The following is an 18,037-nucleotide window of genomic DNA, read 5'->3' on the forward strand; positions in this document are numbered from 1 at the left end:
CCTAATTTATTCAAGCCTTTGTTCAAGGTCCTTATGCCCCCTTTTCATTTAGGTATTTATCAACATTGCATAAGGTTTCCTGCTATTCCAATTTGTCTTAAATAAACTAATTTTATTATGATTTCAAAATATTATCATTTTGAAGATTTTTCCTGTTCTTAATTATTGTTTCCAGAATTCTGTTACCATGGATTTAAGTTCTTGTTGACAATATTCTTTGATAAGCTTCGTTTCTATGATATTCTATGGACAAAGACCTGGGAAGAAAATTCGTTCTTTTAAACTTTAAAAGATGTTTTTTCTTTAATCTTTTATAATATTTTCACCTATAACCAATCTCCTATGCCAATTATCTTTCTTCAGCCTTTGCATAAGTGTTTCATAATTCAATAGCTTAGAAGCTTGTAGGAAATGAATATTATTATATTTAAGCTTACATGTACATGCCAAAGAATCATTTTCTCAACTTACTGTAATTCTTTACATAAGAAATACTGACATCCCTTATTTTAGAATGCCATTTAAATTCCTTAGTGTTCTTTCCTTGCACTGGAAGCTGGGACAATTATAGGATTAATTTCCTTTGTTTTTCTTCACTCAGGGATCATAATCTCTGGCCACTTGTCCAATGCCTGAAATTGGTTGTTTCAGATACTTCACCTAGTTTTCCAGTTGTTTACAGCAGGAGGGAAAACTCATTCCTTTTAGTCCATTTTCAGTAGAAATTCTATTATGTTTTTGCAACATTTTCATAAAATATTATTAAAAGAAAAAGAGATTTTAATACCTGAATGGTTTAGCTTCAGCAATGTGGGAAAACTCACTTATATTGACATCTCATTTATACATGATACAAAAGTTTAATAATGTTTATATTGTAACTTTTACATGCCAGAAATTATGGTAAACATTAAATTTCCATTAATTCAGTTAGATTTCCTATAACATTATAAGGTAGATGCTTTTATTATTACCATTCGCATATGGGAAAACTGAGAAATAGACTAGTTTTTCAAAATATACAGGGTTAGTAATTGAAAAACCACATTACACAATCAGTTATTCTCTATCCAGATGCTATATTGTTGATTGATATACTATAATACACGTCCTCAGGACAGATGTTACAGTATGATCTCTATAATGTTAACAGAAATGGAGAACGACTTTAACTTTTTGGCTAGTTTCACTTTTTAAAATTAACTTCTTATTAACATTAACAAGTTTTAAAATGATGTGACATATTTTATTATTTGAATGGTGTGTAACAAAACATTTGTATATATATATGAAGCTTCCCCAGATGAAGAAATATAGGGAGAAAATTCCGTGTTTTCTTAGCTGAGTTGAAATGTGGGTGTTTTGGTTAGGCATATTTAATCTGTCATAGTATTTCACATGAAACTCTTAGCGTGCATCCTTAAAGTAATTATATAATAGTTTTTAAAATATTTAATGTCATATTGTACACTATGACCATCATTAGCAGTTGGATATATTAGGTATTCTAGATGAAATTTTGATTCCATCACATATTTGATTTATAATATCATGATCCAAATGTCTTGGTGATTTAGAAAAACTGTGTTTACAAATGTCATGAAATATCACCACAGGTTTTAGAGAAGAACATACTTTCAATTTTTTTTATTTTGATTTTTCAGATTGCATTCTCACAACACAATACAATCATGGACCTTGTGCAGTTTTTTGTCACCTTCTTCAGGTAAAAGTTTGCTTTGACTGACTTTGAACTTGTCAAGCCTGTATTCTGATATATGTCCTGTCAATCTGTTAGATATTCGACCAATTCTAAAACCTTAAAGTATCATAGAGTATGTCTTGAATAGCTTTATATGCTTAAATATATCCCACAGAGCAGAGGTAACATAGCTGAAATGTACTTGTGCAAGATTATTTTGCTGTTACACTATTTAATAGCTAATGGATTCAGTGGAAAGAGGATAACTTTGTGTCCCCCATCACATAAATAATTATAGCCTGTTTTAATTAATGAAATTAACAATGCATGCACCACATGGATTAGTTACATCTACAAGAACTAAACCAATTTGTTTATTTCTTAGTTAATTTTGTTAATTGTGTGACATATTCGTTGTAGGTTCATAAAAAGGGCTCCACAGTGAAGCAGCTTTGTAAAATGCTACATGTCCTAAAGTTAAATAGCGCTCTTTTGGTTGGTTTTCAACTGGCATTACTTCTCAAAGCTTTTAAAATGCTAATTTGCAATATGTCATTCTACAAGAGAGGTTATAGTTTGTAGCATTTCTCAAAACATGAAAACTGTTTTCAGGGAACATTTATTTTCATTTCCGTGGAATGTAAATGTAGAGACTCTGGGTTAGGAGTTTAAGTTATAAAATATCTGTGTTATGAGATCGTAGATCCTCTGGATTGGAAGAGATCTTATTTTTTTTAACATTATTATTCACGTGTGAAGTTTATGCTGGTCATTTGGGTGCCTTTTTACAAATTAGACAAATATGACTTCTTCTTCTGGCAGATAAAGCCCCACATCATGGCACACAAATTTGAAAATAGTGCAGTATGAATTTTAACCAACACTCACCAACTTGGCTGGGCTGCCATACGGTAAAGACCTGCACAACTCAATCCTTAGCACAGATGATGTATTTGGAACTTGTCTAAACACAAAGTAACCATCATCTTGTTGATTGTCTTGTCCAGATATCCATAAAGTATTTGAATTTCTAATACCTTCTTCACTGGAGTCAGCAAATATTTCCCATTAAGGGCCAGATAGTAAATATTTCAAGATTTGTGGGCTGTATGGTCTTCATCGCATCTATGCAACTTTTCTGCTATAGTGTTAAAGCAGACAAAGCCAATATGGAAACAAATGGGAGTGGCTGTGTTCCAATAAAACTTTATTATAAAAACAGCTGGTGGATTGAATTCAGCCTGTGGACAGAATCTGCCCAACCACTGATCGGTTTTATGCCTGAATGCCTTTAATGACAGGAAGCTCACCAGCTCCTCAGATGGCATTTTCTATCATCAGATAACAAATTGTTCTTTATAACTGAGCTGAAATCTGCCTCGCTGTGATATGTCTCCTAATTCCTCCATATGGGCCCATATATAACAATTTCAATTTCTCATTTCCATTTACAGCCCTTCAGATTTGTAAAGTATTTTCTACAGTTTACATATTCCTTGTTCATTTTTCTGCTTCTCTTGATAAGAGAAACCTTTGCCATATTGGTCAGTTTACTCTGAAAACAATCATGTTCACCCATGCACCTTAAAATATTATAATTTCTATAATGTATTTCTATAAACATATTTATCACTAATATGTGTATAAAGTGCATTCGTACTTTAAATTGTTCCTTAAAATGAAATTTGAGGAAACATCTTAAATATGTTTAATATTTTACAACTTTGTACTTCAGAAAACAAATGAATTTTAAGGCTATTAGCAAAGTTACAGTATGGTTTTAGAAAGTATTAGAAGTTACAATTGAACAAGCATTATTGAATGCATTAAAACAACTTTTGTTGTTGTTGTTGTTGTTGTTGAGACAGGGTCTCACCCTGTCACCCAGGCTGGAGTGCAGTGGCGCTATTTCAGCTCACTGCAACCTTCACCTCCCAGGTTCAAGCATTTCTCCTGCCTCAGCTCCTGAGTAGCTGGGATTACAGGCACCTGCCACCACGCCCAGCTAATTTTTGTATTTTTAGTAGATACGGGGTTTTACCACATTGGCCAGGCTGGTCTCGATCTCCTGACCTCAGATGATCTGCCCACCTCAGCCTCCCAAAGTGCTGGGATTACAAGTGTGAGCCACCATGCCTGGCCTAAAAAAACTTTTTGATGCAGAATAGTCTGGAAGAAAATTCACTGAAAGTTTGGTTAAGTGCAAAATTTCACAAAGTTGAATATGTATGTAAATTATTTGAATCTTGAGGTTTTTTATTTTAAGCTTTTGAATTTGTGTGCATATTTAAATTCAATAGCTCTTTTGTTAAGTAAAAGAAAATTACTGTTAATGTGTACCATGTCTTAGAGATGATCCTATTTATTATGTTGTCATCATGGACAATGTAAAATAAAATATTCTAATCTTTGGGTGTGATAAAATATATTTGATGGGTTTTTTTGTCATTTAAATTCTTCCAGTAGTGAAATGTAAATTAGATCACTTAAAAAACTGTGTCATTGTTAAAAAAAATATGGACAGGATATTTTGAAGCTTATCAATTATTAAGTTTTATAAAGCTACTGCTAAACTTTAGGAGATTTTAAAACAGGTTAACATTTATGGAGACCCCTCAATCAGGCCATTTTTACTGTTATTGCTGTTATTTTGGTAACAGAGCTGAGTGTGTCAGCTTTGCAGTTTAGCCATTGTTCTGTAGGCGCTGGTTCTCAAACTCTTTGTTAGATTTTACCTCTATATTGTGTGTAGTTCTGATGGTAAACATAATTGGGCCAGTACTAGGGAGATCACTTACAGACATACCCTGGCTCTGTTCTTAATGTTTTATGCCATCTTAAGTAGGTCACTATTTTAGTTTGTTTGTATTGCTGAAAAGGAATACATGAGGCTGGGTAATTTATAAAAAGAGGTTTATTTGGCTCACAGTTGTGCTGGCTGTACAAGAAGTAGGGTGCCAGCATGTGCATCTGGTGAGGGTATCAAACTGCTTCCACTCATGGCAGAAGAGGAAGCGGAGCTGGCATGTGTAGCAATCACATGGGGAGAGAAGAGGTGAGAGCCAGAGACTCTTTTAAACAGCCAGCTCTCATGGGAACTAATAGAGTGAGAACTCATTTGCTACCATAAGGATACCACCAAGTCATTCACGAGGAGTCTGCCCCTGCAACTCAAACACCTTTCATTAGGCTCAACCTCCAACGATGGGTATCAAATTTCAATATGTGGTTTGGAGGGTCAAATATTAAAACTATAGCATTCTATCCCTGGCCCCTCAAATCCCTGGTGTCCTTCTCACATACAAAATATAATCATTTAATCCCAATACTTCCCAGAAGTCTTAACTTGTTTCAGCATCAACTCAAAAGTCCAGAGTCCAAAGTCTCATCTGAGACTCAAAGCAAGTTCCTTTCAGCTTTGAGCCTGTAAAATCAAAATCAAATTATTTATCTCCAAGATACAATGGTGGAACAAATATTGAGTAAACATCTCATTCCAAAAGGGAGAAATTGGTCAAAATATAGTGATAACATGCTGCATGAAAATCCAAAATATAGCGGGGAAGACATTAAATCTTAAAGCTCCAAAATTATCTCCCTTGGTTCCATGTCCTGCACCCTGGGAACATGGATGCACCATAGCCCTGCTCTACTAGTCAATCCCTGGTGGGTACCTCCACCTTCAGGGCCTCCAACCGCATATTTCTGCTCAGCATTGCCTCACTAGCATCTGTCTGCAGGGTCTCCACCCCTATGGCAGGCTTCTGCCTGGGCACTCAGGCTTTTCAATACATCCCCTGAAATCTCAGTGGAAGCCGACAAGCCTCTAGTACTCATACTTTCTAGCCTCCTTCAGTGGCAGTAGGCGCAATACCTGGGGCCATTTGAGCAGTGAGATGTGGGGAGCACTTTCTAGAGATGGGGCGTGGCAATGTTGTCCCAAGCCTGTCATCCAAAACCATACCATCTTCCTTGGGCTCTTGGTCTGTGATGGGAAGCCCAGAAGCCTGCTAGATTTGTGAAATGCCTTCAGGGTCTTTCCCCCATTGTCTTTACTAATAGTACCTGGCTCCTTTTATTCATGCTACTTTCTTTAACAAGTGTTTGCTACCCCAGCACTCTTCTGAAAACACTCTTTACTTCTCTGCCACATGGCCAGGCTGAGGATTCTACAAATTGTTATCCCCTGCTTTCCTTTTGATTATACATTCCAACTCTAGGTTATTCATTTGCTCCTGCATGTGAACATAAGCTGTTAAAAGCAGCCACATTACTTCTTGAGCACTTTGCTGCTTGGCATGGACACAATGTAGCAAAGTTCTTTGACAGGGCATAACAAAGGTTATCTTTGCTTCAGTTCCAGTGATTTCCTCATTTCAGTCTGAGACCCTCAACATGGCCTTTACTGTCTATATTTCAATCAGCATTTTGGTCACAGCCACTTAACCAATTTCTAAGATGTTCCAAACTTTCCCTCATTTTTCTATCTTATGAGCACTCCAGTTCTAAAGCCACTTTTACATTTTTAGGTGTCTTTATAGCAACATACCACTTCCTGGCACCAATTTTCTGTCTTAGTCCATTTGCATTGCTATAAAAGAATACCTGAAGCTGAGTAATATATAAAGGAAAGAGGTTTACTTGGCTCATGGTTCTGCAGGTTGTGCAAGAAGTATGGTGTTGGCATTTGCATCTGGTGAGGGCCTCAAGCTGTTTCCATTCATGGTGGAAGAGGAAGGAGAGCTGGTATGTGTAGAGATCACATGGTGAGAAAGTAGGCAAGAGAGAAGACAGAAGTTCCAGACTCTTTTAAATAACCAGCTGTCATGGGACATGAGACACAACGATGGCACAAATCCATTTATGATGGATCTACCCCCGTGACCCAAACACCTCCCATTAGGCCCCACCTCTAACACTGAGTATCAAATTTTAACATTTGATTTGGAGGATCAAATATCCAAACTATAGCAGTCACCTAGCTTCTCTAAATCTCAGTCCTTTCATATATTGAACTAAAGGTTTTTTTTTCTTGTTGTTGCTGTGAAATAATATAGTAAATAATTCGAAAATTGAAAAGAATTATTTTTTAAATAAACTCTTTTCTTGTGTGTAAAATGGAAAAGTAGATGTATCTGAGTCAGAAAAGTCTGAATTATTTATTGTAAAGAACTAAATTAAATGCAAATTTGGTAGAGACTACTATCCCTGTGTTAGACTTTTAGTGGTGGCATTAATTTTCTATATCATTGGATGACATTATATTTTGTATTTATTAACTTGTCCAGTTGGGAGTAGTTTCAGAGATTACCAGTTGGTCTTTTCCACTATGACTGATCTTATCCTATAAGCCAGGGACACACTGTAGAGGTTATTCCAGCTATCTTGTACATCAGTTCTATTTATACACTTAAAGAGTGGGGAAATGACCAATGGGTGGATCCATTGACATAGTGGGCACACTGTGAGCAAGAATTTAGTCAGAATTTGTTATGTGCCCCCACCCCATGAACACCCCAACTCTAATAAGAGGATGTGATGATATTTTGAATGCTTGGCTATCTGTGTCTAATGGGAGTCAGTTAGGCCCTCATGTCTAATGGGAGTCAAAATGTCTGCTTATTCCTCCTGTACTGTATATATATCCTCATGCTTATACCAATGTATATAATCAAGTTTATGGTGTAGGTATTTTCAGGGATCATTTTACCCACTTTTCAAAATGTTTCAGGGACCTTCCTTCTATGGACTCAGTCACCTGATTAGTTAATGGGTTTTGGATTTTAAAATTAGCTGAAATCTGGGAACTGTGAAGAGAAACATGGCCCTCCATTGAAGCAACAACCCTCAGTCTCCTGTTCCTTCATTCTTACTTAAAATGAAACCAGATGTTAAATAGTACCACTGTTGGCTGCCCACCTATTTTCCCTTCAGAATACCATGCTTTATTAATAATCCCTACAACTCTTTGTGAGCCAACCCCCTTGGCAGTTCATCCAGTCTTGTTGATCTAATTATGGTAATTGTGGTTTCTGGATTCTGGCAGTTAAGCACTGACACCTGTCGTCTATTACGTTGGGTCTCCATCTTTTTATGGCAATTAACAAACCTAGCCCTGTGACTATCTCTCCTATTTTCGGGACTGCTCTGAAGAGGAGAGCCAACTCTAAGCCTCCTTATAATACTGGTGCCTCTCTTATCAGCATATTCATAACAGCCTTAATGCATAGTTTGTCCTCTGAGTCCTCCCATGGAACACAACCTGGTAGTTCTTCTGGCCTCATATAATATGAACCATTCCAGCATATCCCCTTTTCTCAGTGTTTTTATAACTTTCTCTTCCATAAGCCAGGAAAACCCAGGCATTTCAATTTCACTTGTACTGGGCATTGCATTTTTCAGGCTTCTACGAGTCACTCTAGCAACAAGTTTGCTCCATTCCCTGGAATCCTCAGTAGGGTATTACATCTCTGTGGTCCTGAAAATATGCACCAAAACCAATGAGTTTTTATTTATCCAGTCTTAACATTTCATTGCCCTTTATCAAATATTTAAATCTGGTCATACTTCCATGGCTCCTGCCAGTACGTGCTCCCTAAATCTTGCATCTGTTTTAATTGTGCAATCCATTTTCTTTCGTATCAGGCTCAGTTGGGTCATGCTGTGATTTAATCCCACTAATCAGTCTGGCAGCCAAGAAAAGAAGTGGTGACAGTTTGTGAGGGGGCACCTGTTACCTAAGAGAGAAGAGAGCTCTTTAGTGTCTTCCAGCATAACAAAATGCTAGGTATTGCTAGGGAAGCGGCTGGTAAAACCAGCATCCTCAGAAGCATTCATTCATATATTCCTATTCCATATTTCAGGTTCCTAGGTCTCCTGAACCATGGCCCTTTTTGCATAACACAACTTCTTTGGCTTAGCATTCTGTCATCTCTGGAGCTCTGCAACTCTACAACAATTAGATCATCATCCTGCTGGTCATTCATGTTGGCATTTCTGCTATCAGTCATCAGGGCCTCATTTAAAGCTATGAAAGAGACCCACTGGCTCTTTTATTTAGCCAGTAAATGGTTTGTTAATGGCCTTCAGTCTCTCATTATCCCTCTGCAGGTATCAATACAACATAATGATAATCAGTCTATGCCACTCTCTTGAAGGTGTTTTCCCCATCTTCCAAGCACCTGAATTGCTGTACCTTCAAGTATTTTCTGTATCAGTGCATTTTCTCAGGTCACCACTGGTGAAATCCAGCAATTTAAGTCTTCTGCCAGGAACTGTGTTCCACCCACCAACATGGATGTTGTCCTCTTAGCCTGCCAATCAGTGAGTGAATCAGTTCCTCATCTCCATCTTACCTTCTGTTTACTTGGACCATAAGTCCTCCGAGACACAGAATCCAAGATGGGATTAGATAAGCAATAAACGTGTTAGGGGAACTTCTGTGAGGGGAAATTGGGAGAAGGGAGGGGAGATAATGGGAGAATTTGAGACCACAATGCCTACCTGCCTTTGTGAGGGAGAGAAGCAAGAAAGGGAAGGTGAGTGAAAGAGCCTGAGAATGCAGGGCACTTCTAAGAATGTTTAACACCAGTGGTGCAGCCTTGAGCAAAAGTTACCCATCAAAGGAGTCTTCCATCCCCCAGGAACAGGCCCGCCTTGGTATCTCTGCCATGTTTAGTCCTTGACTAAGGGCAGCCCTTGGGAAGCATGGGCTCAGTGTGAATAAAATGATGGATTTCAGAGTGCAGTAGCTGGGGCCACTAGTCAGTTATGCTCTCTGCCATCAGGGATCAGAAAGGTACTTATTTTTTTTATTTTTTTTTTCCCCGAGATAGGGTCTCACTCTGCCTCCCAGGGTGGAGTGTAGTGGCACAATCTCAGTTCACTCAACCTCTGCCTCCCAGGCTCAAGCGATCCTCCCACCTCAGCCTCCCGAGTAGCTGGGACCACAGGAGCTTGCCACCACAGCTGACTAAGTTTTTTGTATTTTTGGTAGAGATGGGGTTTCGCCGTGTTGCGCAGGCTGGTCTCAGGCTCCTGAGCTCAAGTGATCCACTCACCTCGGCCTTCCAAATTGCTGAGATTACAGGCGTGAGCCACTGTGCCCAGCCAGAGAAGTATATCTTGGTGGTTGGCACAATGGAGTTATTTGTTGTGTGATGGTTGATAGAACTGACCTATAAAACCTGTAAAAAATGATTTTGGAAATGTGTTTGTATTTATTTCTGTGTAGTTTATATTTTTGAGGGTAGATTTTTAAATTTGACTAAGTTTCAGTAATATTTGTGTCTATGGAGGTTTTTAATTTTTTCGTGACCTAGTTGGTAATTGGCTTTTTAATGGAAATTGTCCTCTTTGTTTCATTTTATAAATTCATTGACATATTTACAATATTAATACTCTGAAGTTTGTTCTATATTAGAATTGTGCCTACCCTTTTATTGAGAATTTTGCCTATTTTTCCTTCCTTCCCTCCCTCCCTCCCTCCTTCCCTCCCTCCCTTCCTTCCTTCCTTCCTCCCTCCCTTCCTCCCTCCCTCCTTCCTTCTCCTTCCTTCCTTCTTTCCTTCCCTCCCTCCCTCCTTCCCTCCCTTCCTTCCTTCCTCCCTTCCTCCCTCCCTCCTTCCTTCTCCTTCCTTCCTTCTTTCCTTCCCTCCCTCCTTCCCTCCCTCCCTCCCCTCCCTCCCTCCCTCCCTCCCTCCCTCCCTCCCTCCCTCCCTCCCTCCCTTCCTTCCTTCCTTCCTTCCTTCCTTCCTTCCTTCCTTCCTTCCTTCCTTCCTTCCCTCCTTCCCTCCCTCCTTCATTCCTTCCTTCCCCTTCCCATTTCTAAAAATAATCTGCTTCAGCTGCATTCTGTAGACATTAATATGTAGTATGCTGGTCTCATAGAATGATTTAGGAATTGTTCCTTCCTTTTCACTTTTTGGGAAAAGTTTGAGCATTGGTATTAGTTATTTAGTTAGTTATTTTTTAAATGTTTGGGTAGAATTTATCAGTGAATCCATTGAGTTCAGGGCTTCCTTGTTGTGGTATATTTGATTCAATCTCCTTACTGGTTATAGATCTATTCCATTTTCTATTCCTTTATCATTCAATCTTGGTAGGTTTTATGTTTCTAGGGATTTGTCCATTTCACCTAGCTTATCCAATTTATTAGTGTATAATTGTTCATAGTACTCTCCTATAATCATTTTTATTTCTGTAGAATTGGCAGTAATGACCCAACTTTTCATTTCTAAATTTAGCAATTTCAGTTTTCTTTCTCTTTTCTTTTTTTTTGGTCAGTCTAACTAAAGGTTTGCGAATTTTGTTGCTCTTTTCAAGAATCAACTTTTGGTATTGTTGATTTTCTCTATTGCTTTTCTATTTTCTCTATTGTTTATCTTGCTCTAATATTTATTATTTCCTTCATTCTGCTACCTTTGAATTTAGTTTGTTGTTTTTCTAGTTCAAGTTGTAAAGTTAAGTTGCGTATTTGAGATCTTTCTTCTTTTTTAGTATGTTTATAACTATAAATTTCCCTTTTATCACTGCTTTACAGTGTTCCATGAGTTTTGGTATGTTGTGTTTTAATTTTCACATTTCTCTAAATATTTTCTAATTTCATTGTGATTTTGTCTTTCATCCATTGATCAAATGTGTGTTGGTAATTTCCACATACTTTTTAATGTTCAAGTTTTTCTTCTGTTTTTGATTTCTAACTTTATCCCACTGTGGGTGGTGAAGATACTTTGCATATTTATCTTTTAAAATCTACCGAGATATAATTTGTTACCTAACATATATTCTGTCCTGCAGAATGTCTCCTGTGCCCTTCAGGAGAATATGTATTGTGTTGTTTTTAGGTAGAATATCCTGTATATATCTATTAGATCTTGGTGGTTTATTGCATTGCTCTAGACCTCTGTTTCCTTTATTATCTTCTGTCTGATTGTTCTGTCCTTTACTGAGAATGGAGTTGAATTATTGTTTTAATCATTTGGGTTTCTCTCTGTTCCTATTGTTACTTTTTGTCTTAAAGAACATTTTTAACTTAAATATAGTATTTCTTTATTAGAATTTGTCTATGTCTTTTTGCATATCTTTTAACATTTTTTCTCTTGTTATATTTTGTGTATGTTTCTTTTATACCAAAAATATCTGGATATTTTGGTTTTGTTTTAGTAATCTGAAAATCTCTTAATTTTATGTGACAGGGAAATAGATGGAAATTTTCTTTTTTCTTCTCTTCTGATTTTTATTAATTGAATGAGCTTCTTATTAATTGAATGAGCTTCTAATGTTCTTTTATTTTCCTTTTAGAAGTTTAGGAAGTATAGTTTTACCTTTTTATTTAATGATTACTCTTAAATTTAAACAAGCATATTTCCCTAACCAACAATAATATTAATCAGTATGTCTTTTATCCTCCTGAATCATATAGGAGAACTAAAAAACTTCAAAACTTTTACTTATCATTGTCTAATTTTTAAACATGTTTTCCAGTTTCTAATTTTAATTTGTGTTTTATTTGGTGATATAATTCACATATAATACAATTCACCAATTGAAAGTGCACAGTTATTCTTCAACCATTATCGCAGTCAATTTTAGAACATATCATCATCCCCAAAAGAAGCCATGTACTCATCAGTAGTCACTCCCCCCTCTTACATACCCCTAGATCTGAAAAATCACTAATCTACTTTCTGTCCATAGATTTGCCTATTCTGGACATCTTATATAAATGGAATCGTACAATATGTGTTCTTTTGTGACTGGTTCCTTTCATTTAGCACAATGTTTCTTATCCGTAACATAGTATGGATCAGTACTTCGTTTCTTTTTATTGCTGAATAATATTTCATCTTATGTGTATAACACATTTTATTTCTCTATTTATTAGTTGATGGTTATTTGAGTTCTTTCTTCTTTTTCACTGTTGTGAATAATACTACTATGAACATTTGTGTGTAAGTTTTTATGTGGATATATGTTTTCATTTCTCTTAAGTATATAATTAGGAGTAGAATTGTTGATCACATGGTAACTCTAGGTTAAACATTGTGATAAACTGCCAAACTTTTTTTTAAAGAAGATGTATCATTTTATAATCTTACCAGCAAGGATCAGACATTTATTTTTTCCACATTCTTACTAAAGTTTGTATTAACTGCCTTTCTTATAGCCATCTTAGTGGGCATAAAGTGGTGAGAGATGATGCATATTTAGAGGAATTAAAAATGAAAGATTAAAGGAATCTAAAGAATACAACAGGCAAAGAAATAATAAGAGTTAAGTGCTTGAAAAACAAGAACAATCAAAGATGACTACATGGAAGCAAGCATGCAAGTGAGCAGAATAATGCAAAGTCAAGTATAGTGTTCATGATTTGGGAAAAACAAGACTTTTTTTATTATTATTATACTTTAAGTTTTAGGGTACACGTGCACAATGTGCAGGTTAGTTACATATGTATACATGTGCCATGCTGGTGTGCTGCACCCATTAACTCGTCATTTAGCATTAGGTATATCTCCTCATGCTATCCCTCCCCCCTCCCCCCACCCCACAACAGTCCCCAGAGTGTGACGTTCCCCTTCCTGTGTCCATGTGTTCTCATTGTTCAATTCCCACCTGTGAGTGAGAACATGTGGTGTTTGGTATTTTGTCCTTGTGATAGTTTACTGAGAATGATGATTTCCAATTTCATCCATGTCCCTACAAAGGACATGAACTCTTCATTTTTTATGGCTGCATAGTATTCCATGGTGTATATGTGCCACATTTTCTTAATCCAGTCTATCATTGTTGGACATTTGGGGTGGTTCCAAGTCTTTGCTATTGTGAATAGTGCCGCAATAAGCATACGTGTGCATGTGTCTTTATAGAAGCATGATTTATAGTCCTTTGGGTATATACGCAGTAATGAGATGGCTGGGTCAAATGGTATTTCTAGTTCTAGATCCCTGAGTAATCGCCACACTGTCTTCCACAGTGGTTGAACTAGTTTACAGTCCCACCAACAGTGTAAAAGTGTTCCTATTTCTCCACATCCTCTCCAGCACCTACCTGTTGTTTCCTCACTTTTTAATGGTTGCCATTCTAACTGGTGTGAGATGGTATCTCATTGTGGTTTTGATTTGCGTTTCTCTGATGGCCAGTGATGGTGAGCATTTTTTCATGTGTTTTTTGGCTGCATAAATGTCTTCTTTTGAGAGGTGTCTGTTCATGTCCTTTGCCAACTTTTTGATGGGTTTGTTTTTTTCTTGTAAATTTGTTTGAGTTCATTGTAGATTCTGGATATTAGCCCTTTGTCAGATGAGTAGGTTGCGAAAATTTTCTCCCATTTTGTAGGTTGCCTGTTCACTCTGATGGTAGTTTCTTTTGCTGTGCAGAAGCTCTTGAGTTTAATTAGATCCCATTTTTCAATTTTGGCTTTTGTTGCCATTGCTTTTGGTGTTTTAGACATGAAGTCCTTGTCCATGCCTATGTCCTGAATGGTAATGCCTAGGTTTTATTCTAGGGTTTTTATGGTTTTAGGTCTAACGTTTAAGTCTTTAATCCATCTTGAATTAATTTTTGTATAAGGTGTAAGGAAGGGATCCAGTTTCAGCTTTCTACATGTGGCTAGCCAGTTTTCCCAGAACCATTTATTAAATAGGGAGTCCTTTCCCCATTGCTAGTTTTTCTCAGGTTTGTCAAAGATCAGATAGTTGCAGATATGTGGCATTATTTCTGAGGACTCTGTTCTGTTCCGTTGATCTGTATCTCTGTTTTGGTACCAGTACCATGCCGTTTTGGTTACTGTAGCCTTGTAGTATAGTTTGAAATCAGGTAGCATGATGCCTCCAGCTTTGTTCTTTTGGCTTAGGATTGCTTTGGCAATGCGGGCTCTTTTTTGGTTCCATATGAACTTTAAAGTAGTTTTTTCCAATTCTGTGAAGAAAGTCATTGGTAGCTTGATGGGGATGGCATTGAATCTGTAAATTACCTTGGGCAGTATGGCCATTTTCACGATACTGATTCTTCCTACCCATGACCATGGAATGTTTTTCCATTTCTTTGTGTCCTCTTTTATTTCATAGAGCAGTGGTTTGTAGTTCTCCTTGAAGAGGTCCTTCACATCCCTTGTAAGTTGGATTCCTAACTATTTTATTCTCTTTGAAGCAATTGTGAATGGGAGTTCACTCATGATTTGGCTCTCTGTTTGTCTGTTATTGGTGTATAAGAATGCTTGTGATTTTTGTACATTGATTTTGTATCCTTAGACTTTGCTGAAGTTGCTTATCAGTTTAAGGAGATTTTGGGCTGAGACAATGGGGTTTTCTAGATATACAATCATGTCGTCTGCAAACAGGGACAATTTGACTTCCTCTTTTCCTAATTGAATACCCTTTATTTCCTTCTCCTGCCTAATTGCTGAGGCCAGAACTTCCAACACTATGTTGAATAGGAGTGGTGAGAGAGGGCATCCTTGTCTTGTGCCAGTTTTCAAAGGGAATGCTTCCAGTTTTTGCCCATTCAGTATGATATTGGCTGTGGGTTTGTCATAGATAGCTCTTATTATTTTGAGATACGTCCCATCGATACCTAATTTATTGAGAGTTTTTAGCATGAAGGGTTGTTGAATTTTGTCAAAGGCCTTTTCTGCATCTATTGAGATATTCATGTGGTTTTTGTCTTTGGTTCTGTTTATATGCTGGATTACATTTATTGATTTGCATATATTGAACCGGCCTTGCATCCCAGGGATGAAGCCTACGTGATCATGGTGGATAAGCTTTTTGATGTGCTGCTGGATTCGGTTTGCCAGGATTTTATTGAGGATTTTTGCATCAATGTTCATCAAGGATATTGGTCTAAAATTCTCTTTTTTTGTTGTGTCTCAGCCCGGCTTTGGTATCAGGATGATGCTGGCCTCATAATGAGTTAGGGAGGATTCCCTCTTTTTCTATTGATTGGAATAGTTTCAGAAGGAATGGTACCAGTTCCTCCTTGTACCTCTGGTAGAATTCGGCTGTGAATCCATCTGGTCCTGGACTCTTTTTGGTTGGTAAGCTATTGATTATTGCCACAATTTCAGATCATGTTATTGGTCTATTCAGAGATTCAACTTCTTCTCGGTTTAGTCTTGGGAGAGTGTATGTATCAAGGAATTTATCCATTTCTTCTAGATTTTCTAGTTTATTTGCGTAGAGGTGTTTGTAGTATTCTCTGATGGTAGTTTGTATTTCTGTGGGATTGGTGGTGATATCTCCTTTATCATTTTTTATTGCGTCTATTTGATTCTTCTCTGTTTTTTTCTTTATTAGTCTTGCTAACTGTCTATCAATTTTGTTGATCCTTTCAAAAAACCAGCTCCTGGATTCATTAATTTTTTGAAGGGTTTTTTTGTGTCTCTATTTCCTTCAGTTCTGCTTTGATTTTAGTTATTTCTTGCCTTCTGCTAGCTTTTGAATGTGTTTGCTCTTGCTTTTCTAGTTCTTTTAATTGAGATGTTAGGGTGTCAATTTTGGATCTTTCCTGCTTTCTGTTGTGGGCATTTAGTGCTATAAATTTCCCTCTACACACTGCTTTGAATGCGTCCCAGAGATTCTGGTATGTTGTGTCTTTGTTCTCGTTGGTTTCAAAGAACATCTTTATTTCTGCCTTCATTTCGTTATGTACCCAGTAGTCATTCAGGAGCAGGTTGTTCAGTTTCCATGTAGTTGAGCGGTTTTGAGTGAGTTTCTTAATCCTGAGTTCTAGTTTGATTGCACTGTGGTCTGAGAGACAGTTTGTTATAATTTCTGTTCTTTTACGTTTGCTGAGGAGAGCTTTACTTCCAAGTATGTGGTCAATTTTGGAATAGGTGTGGTGTGGTGCTGAAAAAAATGTATATTCTGTGGACTTGGGGCGGAGAGTTCTGTAGATGTCTATTAGGTCCGCTTGGTGCAGAGCTGAGTTCAATTCCTGGGTATCCTTGTTGACTTTCTGTCTTGTTGATCTGTCTAATGTTGACAGTGGGGTGTTAAAGTCTCCCATTATTATTGTGTGGGAGTCTAAGTCTCTTTGCAGGTCACTCAGGACTTGCTTTATGAGTCTGGGTGCTCCTGTATTGGGTGCATATATATTTAGGATAGTTAGCTCTTCTTGTTGAATTGATCCCTTTACCATTATGTAATGGCCTTCTTTGTCTCTTTTGATCTTTGTTGGTTTAAAGTCTGTTTTATCAGAGACTAGGATTGCAACGCCTGCCTTTTTTTGTTTTCCATTTGCTTGGTAGATCTTCCTCCATCCTTTTATTTTGAGCTTATGTGTGTCTCCGCACATGAGATGGGTTTCCTGAATACAGCACAACTGTATGGGTCTTGACTGTTTATCCAATTTGCCAGTCTGTGTCTTTTAATTGGAGCATTTAGTCCAGTTACATTTAAACTTAATATTGTTATGTGTGAATTTGGTCTTCTCATTATGGTGTTAGCTGGTTATTTTGCTCGTTAGTTGATGCAGTTTCTTCCTAGTCTCGATGGTCTTTACATTTTGGCATGATTTTGCGGCAGCTGGTACCAGTTGTTCCTTTCCATGTTTAGCGCTTCCTTCAGGAGCTCTTTTAGGGCAGGCCTGGTGGTGACAAAATCTCTCAGCATTTGCTTGTCTGTAAAGTATTTTGTTTCTCCTTCACTTATGAAGCTTAGTTTGGCTGGATATGAAATTCTGGGTTGAAAATTCTTTTCTTTAAGAATGTTGTCCTATTGGCCCCCACTCTATTCTGGCTTGTAGAGTTTCTGCCGAGAGATCTGCTGTTAGTCTGATGGGCTTCCCTTTGTGGGTAACCCGACCTTTCTCTCTGGCTGCCCTTAACATTTTTTCCTTCATTTCCACTTTGGTGAATCTGACAATTATGTGTCTTGGAGTTGCTCTTCTCGAGGAGTATCTTTGTGGCATTCTCTGTATTTCCTGAATCTGAATGTTGGCCTGCGTTGCTAGATTGGGGAAGTTCTCCTCAATGATATCCTGCAGAGTGTTTTCCAATTTTGTTCCATTCTCCCCGTCACTTTCAGGTACACCAATCAGACGTAGATTTGGTCTTTTCACATAATCCCATATTTCTCGGAGGCTTTGTTCATTTCTTTTTGTTCTTTTTTCTCTAAACTTCCCTTCTCACTTCATTTCATTCATTTCATCTTCCATCACTGATACCCTTTCTTCCAGTTGATCGCATCGGCTCCTGAGGCTTCTGCATTCTTCACGTAGTTCTCGAGCCTTGGTTTTCAGCTCCATCAGCTCCTTTAAGCACTTCTCTGTATTGGTTATTCTAGTTATACATTAGTCTACATTTTTTTCAAAGTTTTCAACTTCTTTGCCTTTGGTT

General features: G+C 37.4%; 1 protein-coding gene across 4 annotated transcripts in view; it reads left to right on the forward strand.

Annotated features, from left to right (window-relative positions):
• ATRNL1 (attractin like 1) overlaps positions 1 to 18,037 on the forward strand; it is an 853,221-nt gene that overhangs the window by 420,685 nt on the left and 414,499 nt on the right. For all 4 annotated transcript variants that reach the window (XM_019035499.4, XM_055353888.2, XM_055353889.2 and 1 more), the window contains one exon: positions 1,665 to 1,726. In XM_019035499.4, coding sequence (XP_018891044.1) covers positions 1,665 to 1,726 — 62 coding nt within the window. The remainder of the gene's footprint in view (positions 1 to 1,664; positions 1,727 to 18,037) is intronic.

Source organism: Gorilla gorilla, chromosome 8 (genome assembly GCF_029281585.2).
Source record: "Gorilla gorilla gorilla isolate KB3781 chromosome 8, NHGRI_mGorGor1-v2.1_pri, whole genome shotgun sequence".
NCBI lineage: Eukaryota > Metazoa > Chordata > Mammalia > Primates > Hominidae > Gorilla > Gorilla gorilla.